Raw genomic sequence first — 10,341 nt, forward strand, 5'->3', positions numbered from 1 at the left:
CACTTCCACGGATTGAAATGTTCCGCCAATCGCTATGCTTGTCTTATACGCACCTCGGGCAAACCGACCAATTTAATGTTTACAAGGACGTCCGCAATTTACCTGTTCGCTTCAATCCCCCTCGCGTGATATATAAGGCCGCGATTCGCTTAGCGCCACTCATAGTTTCAGTTTGCCAGCAATCTGTAAACATGCCACCCAAAGTCGGATCTAAAGGAGCTAAGAAAGCCGCCACCAAGGCCAAGGCCCAGAGAACTGGGGACAAGAAAAAGCGCAGGAGGAGGAGGGAATCCTACGCTATCTACATCTACAAAGTCCTGAAGCAGGTGCACCCTGACACTGGAGTTTCCAGCAAGGCCATGAGCATCATGAATTCTTTCGTCAATGACATCTTCGAGAGAATCGCCGCCGAGGCTTCCCGCCTGGCCCACTACAACAAACGCTCAACCATCACCAGCAGAGAAATCCAGACTGCAGTCCGTCTTCTCCTGCCCGGTGAATTGGCCAAGCACGCTGTCTCTGAAGGCACCAAGGCTGTCACCAAGTACACCAGCAGCAAGTAAACTGCAAGCAGTGGCAGTTTGATAAAACAAAACGGCCCTTTTCAGGGCCACACAAATTTTTCGAAAAGCTACCATCTTTATAATGCAATAGTAAACAACTGTTTCAGTTGTGTGTACTGGTTGTGTCATTGTAATGCTGTCAATTTCTTAAACAGTCCTTTAAGGAAAATAAACAAATACATGAAGAAAAAAAAAACCCTCAAATACACATACATCAAATACAAATTATGCATCAGAGGGGTACGTGCATGTACAATAAAAACAAAATCTTTCCCAATTACAGCACATGTGCCCGATTTCCACAGATTTCTCCTATTTTCGATGTAATAGTCTTAGAGTACAGAAGATTCCCATCGGTTGTGTTTATTTATAGTTGTGTTTATATATAGTTGTGTTTATCTATAATGGCACATAACTGATAGTTGTAGCTGAACAATTTAACATATGATCTGTCTGTTGAATACTATTATCTAATGTTATAATAAATCTGTAACAACATATTCTGGGCACACTACTATGCTGTATATTCTAATTTATTTCCCCACCTATTAATTGTTACAACGATAATTCACTTCCGCAGATTTTAAGACTTGAATATGGTCCACAATAGCCCATATATTATTTCATTGTAATTTATTGATATTCAAATATCAGAAAACAATCGATAAATGATGTGTTTATGTTTACATATTATGTGTCTATTTAAACATGTTATAATATAGATTTTTGGAATAAAAAAATAACCAAACATTTATATCTAACAGCTGGTGAAATATATTGCTTTGTTTAAACTGCACGGAATGATTTGGTCCTTATTCTAAATATCAAGATTGTTAAAAAAGAAATAATAAAAATACAAATGTGGTTGGGTTGAATGAAATAAGGTGCAATTGATATTTTTTCTGAGTTATAGTCCTAGTCAAATTTGAATATAGAAAGCATGTCAGGGAAAGGTGTGATTGACAATGATGTGTGTGTCTTGTTTTGTTTTGTTTTTTTTTGGGGGGGGGGGGGGGGGGGGGGTGGGGGGGGGTTAGGGAACGGGTGGTGGTTTGAACTTGCCTTAACATTAAGTACTTATCAATAACCCTTTCTGTATTCCACTAACTCCTATTCCTTATGTCAGATATACATATATCATAACCCAGTATGTACAACATTTCACAACATGTGTGATAGAGGCATCTTTTCTAAAAATTTGGTGGCCGTTAAAACGGCCGTTTGTTGTCCTGTGCGTGTAGCACAAAGGCGGTTGGTTGTCTAACCACCGAATCCGTAGAGGGTACGTCCCTGTCTCTTCAGAGCGTAGACAACGTCCATGGCTGTGACGGTCTTCCTCTTGGCGTGCTCTGTGTATGTGACTGCGTCACGGATGACGTTCTCAAGGAACACCTTCAGGACACCACGGGTCTCCTCGTAGATGAGTCCGGAGATACGTTTGACTCCACCTCTGCGTGCAAGACGACGGATGGCGGGCTTGGTGATACCCTGGATGTTATCTCTCAAGACTTTCCTGTGACGCTTGGCGCCCCCCTTTCCAAGTCCTTTTCCTCCTTTACCACGTCCAGACATGTTTTCTCTCAGTTAAAGTGTACTGAAATGATTATCTACTGCCGCGTGAACAGCTTATAAAGCCCTTTATTTACGACCCGTGAGAGAGCATTCTACCTTGAAAAGTTCGGCAGGGAAAAATTAGCAATAAGTAAACTCAACGCTGATTGGCTACAGTGTAAACGCGCCTCGGCGCTTGTTTGTTGACATATTGTCTGCAGGCACTTTTCTCTTATATTTAATAAAACTTTTTTGGGTTTCTTTTTTTTTAAAAAGAGGGATGGTGGTATTGAATAAATCATTTGTTCCAGATTTTCTACATCTTACCAAAACATAGGAACACAATAATTATTATCATTTTGCTTTTGTTTAATATCATTTTTAAAGTGTAAACACACATTCTGTATTAAATCTAGTAATAAATACATGCAAAGAAAAAAAAATCATTTTTCTTACCGGTGAGTACATATCAAAATGAAAACATAATGCAATATGATGATATTTACTTTAGCAATTTCAGTTATAGTGTATAATTTCAATGTGTATTTCTTCCCTTTTTGATGAATTATGCACCAGTGATTCAGTCAAGTGTTCATTTCATTGAGATAAAAAATACACTTTCCATTCTTTACAAGGAAACCGAATAAAAGAAAGCAAAATCCGACAAGAACATGAACACATGCTCATGACATACTTTACCACTGAAATATGAAAAAAGAACTACAGGGGACAAATATTACACAAATTTCAATTTCATGCAGAATCGCTCTTTTAGTAGTGAATTTTCCTACTTTTAAACAAATTCGTTGCACTATCTTTATATTTTCTTTAACATAACACACAGTTATATGTGCGAGCATCATAGCACGAATGTCTGAGACTGTAGTATAAGAATCAAATATGGTTGCAATAATTATAAAATATTATGTGCCATACACATTTCTGTTGGTAAATTTTAAGTAGTGATGCAAGTACAGCCCTACATTTTCCGGCAATATTTTTCTTGTAATGTTATGACTAAATGCACAACTTTCAGAGAGAAAAAACAATCACAATGCAATCATATGTATAGCTGTATGGTATAGTATAATATATTCTCTTCAGAAGGGCCTTTTATATTGTGTCAGATCAAATCATTCTACACATTGACCATTGTCATGTTTGTAGTTCACAGTGAAATATGATAAGAAGGGCAGAGTTTAGAAGTACATATTATGTGTGTAGGGTTTAATCTCATGTTTTCAAAATGTGCACTTTTTACTTATGCAATTTCGTTGAATTGTAGTCGTCATTGATTGTAATATAGGCATCTTTTCTAAATATTTAGGTGGCCGTGAAAACGGCCGTTTTGTATTTGTCAGAGACAAAGAAATTTAAGCTCTCTCGCCACGGATACGTCTGGCAAGCTGGATGTCTTTGGGCATGATGGTGACTCTCTTGGCGTGGATAGCGCACAAGTTGGTGTCCTCAAAGAGTCCAACAAGGTAAGCTTCGCTGGCTTCCTGGAGAGCCATGACGGCGGAGCTCTGGAAACGCAGATCAGTCTTGAAGTCCTGAGCAATCTCACGGACCAGACGCTGGAAGGGCAATTTCCTGATGAGCAACTCTGTGCTTTTCTGGTATCTCCTGATCTCACGGAGAGCGACGGTTCCGGGCCTGTATCTGTGGGGTTTCTTGACTCCACCAGTGGCTGGGGCGCTCTTACGGGCGGCCTTGGTAGCCAGTTGTTTACGTGGAGCCTTTCCTCCGGTAGATTTTCTTGCAGTCTGCTTTGTACGAGCCATCTTCGACGAGTGTCAAATGAATGAATGAGGCAGTTCGCTCTCTGCATAAATTTTATACCGAGTCGAATGAATAACAGGTCTGCCTTCAAAATCACCGCGCCCTCACTAACGACCATTGCCATTGGTTATCTAACTGAGAGAGCCGGCCTGTGATTAGTCGGTAATAACTCGTGCCCATTGGCCCGGTGCAAAATCATTTCAATCCGGCTTTTGCACAGAATTTGTGAACTTAGAAAATTAGGCGTATATCGGTGAAATTTGAATTTAAGAGATACAGAAAAGCAACCAGTATAAGACTAACAGCAAATTTCGATAGAAATACAACATATACATGTCTTTAAAACTATTCAGCGATTTTCATGTTCATAATCAGATTAAAATCAACAACTCATAGCAACTCAATGCATACATGTAGGCCCTATAATCCGTTAAATACATCCATCAAATTCATAACTGATATAATGTATATGTATACCCTAAAAGGTCGAGTCGCATTATATATTTTTTTCAGAAGCCAAAAATGTTTAGAGAAGAGAGAACAATACATAATCAAGATGCACTAAGTACGTTGTATATATATGTACACATATTAGAATATTAAAACAAAAACAAAATATATAAATAAATAAATAAACTTACCACGATATCACAGAAAATGCCATGGGATGTAATCCAGTGCACTCATCCTGTAAATGCAGAGAGAAATGAGAATAGTCTGCTGTTCCCACATTCATAGTGACTGACACAATCATGTATATTTCATCCTGTATATGCACATTTCACATGTTCCTGTCCTGTAGAATTCAACAAAATAATAATTATGACTATGCCCCTTATTTATTTTTTGTTTGCTTTTGAAAAAGATTGACAAGCACGAATTCAATCACATGTCAAATAAAAAAAAAAAGGTAATGTGCATGCAGCCTCATCCTACATCTATGATTAGATATGTACTTGTTGAATTAACAATTACATTTAAATGAGTTCTTCTGTTAAAACATTCCAATGGCATGTAAAAAAGATTAAAAAGTAAGTGTTATATGCTGATATATGAATTCAAAATATTGTGAATTAAACAGGCCTCATTCGACTGATTGTCTCATTTGTGATATTTTCATATCCCTTAATTATTTATTCTTATTATCATAAAAAAAATAAAAATAAAAAAATTCTCCTTGGAAGGGGGGGGTGTTAGGTGTTTGGTGGGTTATTTATGGGTTTTTTGGGTTTTTTTTTTTGTGTAATGTTGGGGACAGAGGCAGGGTGGGCATGCTATTGTTTAAAAAAAAAGATATCATTTGCACATTAATATTATTTTTTTTACAAGTTTAATATAAAGGCTAAAAATGTCATATTCATTACATGTTTCATGTGAATATATGTCAAGTGCAGAGACTAACATTTTCTAAATATAGGAAAACATGCACAGGTAGTAATAATGCATGTCAATTCATTTTGTTTGTGTCTGTTTTTTGTTCATTATATCATTCATAATCAATGGATGATATTTCCAATACAAATGAAGAAATAAAGTAATGAATGAATGAATACATGGAATGAATACCGACAGTCGTCACCTTTTTTTTATGCGATTTTAAAAACTATGTTTTATTAGATATGCACGCAAGCATGTAATGTTACATTTATGACACACACACACACACACACACACACACATGTACGTTTCTTTGTTATTTGTAATTGAGACATCTTTTCGAAAAATATGGGTAGCCCTGAAAAGGGCTTTTTTTTTTTTTTAAAGTGAGCAATCTGCAGTGATGCTGGAATTGCTTATTTCTTTGCTGCTGCCTTCTTGGGAGTCTTGGCTTTCTTTGCAGCTGACTTCTTAGGTGTCTTGACCTTCTTTGGCTTGGCTGCTGCCTTCTTTGGGGATTTAGTTGCTGCCTTCTTCTTTGGAGTCTTAACCTTTTTCGGTCCGGCTGCTTTCTTGGGGGACTTCTTCTTCTTCTCTGCAGTCTTTTTCTCTCCGGCTACCTTCTTTGGTTTTGCTGCTGCGGCCTTCTTGGGTTTTGCTGCCTTAGGCTTGGCAACTTTCTTGGCCTTTGGCTTCTTCTCAGTCTTGGGCTTGTCACCAAGCTTGAAGGAGCCACTGGCGCCTGTGCCCTTGGCTTGTTTCAGAGCACCTTTCTTCACTCCGTTCTTCAAAGCCATTTTCAAGTGGGCGTTGATGGAGTTGACGTCGTTGCCGACTTTGTAGTTGGCCATTATGTACTTTAGAATGGCTTGTCTGGAAGATCCGCCACGCTCTTTCAAAGATTCCAGGGCGGCCCTGATCATGTCAACGTACTTGGGGTGCGCTGCTGGCACCTTAGGCTTTGTAACCTTCTTCTTGGCTGGGGTTGTGGTTGCTGTATCTGCCATGGTTTCGGACGAAATGGAAACGGCGTTGTATTCACTGCGAACTAAGACGAGGAAATAATGGGGTCACAAGCACTCGCTGTTTTTGTTTACATCGAGCGCGGACGTCCTCGAAAACATCCCCTAAAATCGAAGCGCTTGTTCATACTGAGGTCGATGTGTGTTTTGATGTTGGTGTTTGCATCCTTGTTTCGACGTTTCATAGGCCGCAATTGTAACTATTCTACTAAAAACACGTAATGTGGATATATCTCTAAAGTATTCTCTGCGTTTCGCCCGTAAAAATATCACTAAAATAATTAAAATTAAACGAAAACATAGGCCAGACTATCATTTAGCAACTGCACAGACAGCTAAAAGTCGCGCAATCTCTCTAAAAATGATAATTTTTTAAAACTTATTCAGGGCTATAACCTGTTCACTTACTGAGACATGTATACTCAATGTCGTTTATTGTGGGGTGAAGTAATTCATGTTTCTTTTTTAACGAAACACGCGACAGCTCCGTGCATCCAGAAACACGCCACACAAAAATACGTGCCGGGAAAATGTTTACTCTAGGAATGGTTATAAATTTAAAAACCTGTCGGATAGAACAAATGAGACCAACACATAAATATCAAATTTGACAAAGGAAAAACTATATGTTAGTTTATCTATTACACGCAGCATTCTAGTGCAAAATACGCTGTAAAATCGTTTTGCTTATATACGAATTGTAATCCGACAAAGAAAAAAAAAATTCCATTCCTTTATTCCTTCACTAATTAATTAAACAAACTAAAATTTGTAAAAAAGAATTTTTATTTTAAAAATCCATTTCATTCATTCATTCATTCATTTTTTGTATTCATCGCGAACCTATCTTTTTTGATCGTACTGTCGATATCTATTTATCTATCCCCCCCCCCCCCCCCCCACCCCCCCTTTTTTTTTCTAACGCCACCAAATGATTTAGCTGCGAGTGTACACCATTACCTTAAATTAGAAAGAAATAATATGCGGTACCAAATATGTAATAAACTTTTCCAAGAATGTCATGCGACCAGCATGCGAAGTTAAAACACTTATTCACAGAACACACATTTCATCCCACATTGGTATTTGCATGATCTCTCGTTTAATTTTTCATCCTATATTAATTCTAATACTGAAAAATTTGATTGAAACCATCTACCAGCAACGTGTGAGGCAAACATCGTAAACTTATTATCTCGAGCTACCTCCAAAAAAAAATCAAAAAAAAAAAAAATCACATGTACATCAGATTGCATTTATAGATATATCCATAAGCCTATACAGATGTAGATTTCGAAATTAATGCACATACAATTTATACAATATTCACCCCTAGCTTTCAATATCATTGATCTCTGACATAAATGTATCATTCACAGTAGCACTTCATCGAGTATAAGTACATATGAATCGTAATAATTTAACATTTATGTGACAGAGTATGCATGTGTGTATATATATATATACGTTTCTTATCAATGGGTTTCAAACACTTCAGTTATATAAACACAGAAACCTAGAATTGTATATTTCCTTTTATACGACAAGTCGTTATCCAAGCACACAAAATCAGTTGAGTTAGAAATGTTAATTAATTAACGACCTGGTTATATATATACAGCACGCAAATTGTGCGAACATTCACGTGAATTTCTCCATAGTCTGTATCATCTATATGCGCCAAGTGTCTATTTATTTATTTTTTTTATTTATTTATCTCTCTCTCTCTCTCTCTCTCTCTCTCTCTCTCTCTCTCTCTCTCTCTCTCTCTTTTTAAGTCTGGCGATTTCCTTTACAAAATTAAATCGGGGAAAACGTTGATTACATGCAGTCAGGGACGAGGATGGTATTAATTGACAGCGTAATAGAAATGAAATTAATCGAAATACAAATAGAATGTGCAAATCGGAATCAAAATATTGAACACAGACAGTTTTAAATTAATATGTGTGTGTTTCTTTTTTCTTGAAAGCAACTGCACGCACGCTAATATATACCGTTGTCTCGATAATCTAAGAAGCGTGTTATCTACGTGTGCTTTTTATATAAATGCTTATGTGCATGTACACTGCATATTATAGAGGCATCTTTTCGAAAAATATGGGTGGCCGTGAAAACGGCCGTTTGGTATAGACAAAAAAGTCGGCAGAGCTGACTTTTTACTTGGCGGCGGGCTTCTGGGTCTTCTTGGGGAGGAGCACGGCCTGGATGTTGGGCAGAACACCACCCTGGGCGATGGTCACGCCGGACAGAAGTTTGTTCAACTCCTCGTCGTTGCGGATGGCCAGCTGCAGGTGACGGGGGATGATTCTGGTCTTTTTGTTGTCACGGGCTGCGTTGCCTGCCAACTCCAACACTTCAGCGGCCAAGTACTCAAGAACGGCGGCCAGGTACACAGGGGCACCGGCTCCGACTCTCTCGGCGTAGTTGCCCTTCCTCAGCAGACGGTGGATACGACCCACGGGGAACTGAAGTCCGGCACGGGATGATCGGCTCTTTGCCTTTCCCTTCACTTTACCTCCTTTACCACGTCCAGACATTTTCAAGTTGTAGGTTGGGTGCTGACAAAATGATATCAACGAATAACACACGATGCGCTGCGCCACGCTATTTAAACACTTCCACGGATTGAAATGTTCCGCCAATCGCTATGCTTGTCTTATACGCACCTCGGGCAAACCGACCAATTTAATGTTTACAAGGACGTCCGCAATTTACCTGTTCGCTTCAATCCCCCTCGCGTGATATATAAGGCCGCGATTCGCTTAGCGCCACTCATAGTTTCAGTTTGCCAGCAATCTGTAAACATGCCACCCAAAGTCGGATCTAAAGGAGCTAAGAAAGCCGCCACCAAGGCCAAGGCCCAGAGAACTGGGGACAAGAAAAAGCGCAGGAGGAGGAGGGAATCCTACGCTATCTACATCTACAAAGTCCTGAAGCAGGTGCACCCTGACACTGGAGTTTCCAGCAAGGCCATGAGCATCATGAATTCTTTCGTCAATGACATCTTCGAGAGAATCGCCGCCGAGGCTTCCCGCCTGGCCCACTACAACAAACGCTCAACCATCACCAGCAGAGAAATCCAGACTGCAGTCCGTCTTCTCCTGCCCGGTGAATTGGCCAAGCACGCTGTCTCTGAAGGCACCAAGGCTGTCACCAAGTACACCAGCAGCAAGTAAACTGCAAGCAGTGGCAGTTTGATAAAACAAAACGGCCCTTTTCAGGGCCACACAAATTTTTCGAAAAGCTACCATCTTTATAATGCAATAGTAAACAACTGTTTCAGTTGTGTGTACTGGTTGTGTCATTGTAATGCTGTCAATTTCTTAAACAGTCCTTTAAGGAAAATAAACAAATACATGAAGAAAAAAAAAACCCTCAAATACACATACATCAAATACAAATTATGCATCAGAGGGGTACGTGCATGTACAATAAAAACAAAATCTTTCCCAATTACAGCACATGTGCCCGATTTCCACAGATTTCTCCTATTTTCGATGTAATAGTCTTAGAGTACAGAAGATTCCCATCGGTTGTGTTTATTTATAGTTGTGTTTATATATAGTTGTGTTTATCTATAATGGCACATAACTGATAGTTGTAGCTGAACAATTTAACATATGATCTGTCTGTTGAATACTATTATCTAATGTTATAATAAATCTGTAACAACATATTCTGGGCACACTACTATGCTGTATATTCTAATTTATTTCCCCACCTATTAATTGTTACAACGATAATTCACTTCCGCAGATTTTAAGACTTGAATATGGTCCACAATAGCCCATATATTATTTCATTGTAATTTATTGATATTCAAATATCAGAAAACAATCGATAAATGATGTGTTTATGTTTACATATTATGTGTCTATTTAAACATGTTATAATATAGATTTTTGGAATAAAAAAATAACCAAACATTTATATCTAACAGCTGGTGAAATATATTGCTTTGTTTAAACTGCACGGAATGATTTGGTCCTTATTCTAAATATCAAGATTGTTAAAAAAGAAATAATAAAAATACAAATGTGGTT

At 38.3% G+C, this 10,341-nt stretch overlaps 5 protein-coding genes across 5 annotated transcripts; 2 read left to right on the top strand and 3 right to left on the bottom strand.

The window, feature by feature from the left end:
• Positions 1-2: 2 nt before the first annotated feature.
• Positions 3-1,517, top strand: LOC128168934 (histone H2B-like). The gene has a single exon (XM_052835100.1). It carries the CDS (start codon positions 18-20, stop codon positions 561-563), a length of 546 nt encoding a protein of 181 aa, XP_052691060.1. The 5' UTR covers positions 3-17; the 3' UTR covers positions 564-1,517.
• Positions 1,518-1,760: 243 nt separating this feature from the next.
• On the bottom strand, positions 1,761-2,306 carry LOC128168937 (histone H4). The gene has a single exon (XM_052835104.1). The coding sequence runs from the start codon at positions 2,133-2,135 to the stop codon at positions 1,824-1,826; it is 312 nt and encodes a 103-aa protein (XP_052691064.1). The 5' UTR covers positions 2,136-2,306; the 3' UTR covers positions 1,761-1,823.
• An 803-nt stretch (positions 2,307-3,109) lies between these two features.
• Positions 3,110-6,885, bottom strand: LOC128168939 (histone H3-like). Its single transcript, XM_052835106.1, has 2 exons — positions 5,825-6,885; positions 3,110-3,826 (listed from the first exon to the last, which is right to left on the bottom strand). The coding sequence occupies exons 1-2, from the start codon at positions 6,278-6,280 to the stop codon at positions 3,488-3,490; spliced, it is 795 nt and encodes a 264-aa protein (XP_052691066.1). The 5' UTR covers positions 6,281-6,885; the 3' UTR covers positions 3,110-3,487.
• Positions 6,886-7,570: 685 nt separating this feature from the next.
• LOC128168950 (histone H2A-like) lies at positions 7,571-8,889 on the bottom strand. Its single transcript, XM_052835116.1, has one exon. It carries the CDS (start codon positions 8,833-8,835, stop codon positions 8,455-8,457), a length of 381 nt encoding a protein of 126 aa, XP_052691076.1. The 5' UTR covers positions 8,836-8,889; the 3' UTR covers positions 7,571-8,454.
• A 177-nt stretch (positions 8,890-9,066) lies between these two features.
• Positions 9,067-10,250, top strand: LOC128168949 (histone H2B). The gene has a single exon (XM_052835115.1). It carries the CDS (start codon positions 9,103-9,105, stop codon positions 9,472-9,474), a length of 372 nt encoding a protein of 123 aa, XP_052691075.1. The 5' UTR covers positions 9,067-9,102; the 3' UTR covers positions 9,475-10,250.
• The last annotated feature ends 91 nt before the right edge of the window (positions 10,251-10,341 follow it).

This window comes from Crassostrea angulata, unplaced genomic scaffold, assembly GCF_025612915.1.
Source record: "Crassostrea angulata isolate pt1a10 unplaced genomic scaffold, ASM2561291v2 HiC_scaffold_71, whole genome shotgun sequence".
NCBI classification, from domain to species: domain Eukaryota; kingdom Metazoa; phylum Mollusca; class Bivalvia; order Ostreida; family Ostreidae; genus Magallana; species Magallana angulata.

Coding starts and splice junctions, on each gene's coding strand:
- LOC128168934 (XM_052835100.1), top strand. CDS start 18: ATGTTCCGCCAATCGCTATGCTTGTCTTATACGCACCTCGGGCAAACC.
- LOC128168937 (XM_052835104.1), bottom strand. CDS start 2,135: ATGTCTGGACGTGGTAAAGGAGGAAAAGGACTTGGAAAGGGGGGCGCC.
- LOC128168939 (XM_052835106.1), bottom strand. CDS start 6,280: ATGGCAGATACAGCAACCACAACCCCAGCCAAGAAGAAGGTTACAAAG. Junction 3,827..5,824: donor AAGCAGCCGGACCGAAAAAG/GTTAAGACTCCA, acceptor CTGGCTACCAAG/GCCGCCCGTAAGAGCGCCCC.
- LOC128168950 (XM_052835116.1), bottom strand. CDS start 8,835: ATGTCTGGACGTGGTAAAGGAGGTAAAGTGAAGGGAAAGGCAAAGAGC.
- LOC128168949 (XM_052835115.1), top strand. CDS start 9,103: ATGCCACCCAAAGTCGGATCTAAAGGAGCTAAGAAAGCCGCCACCAAG.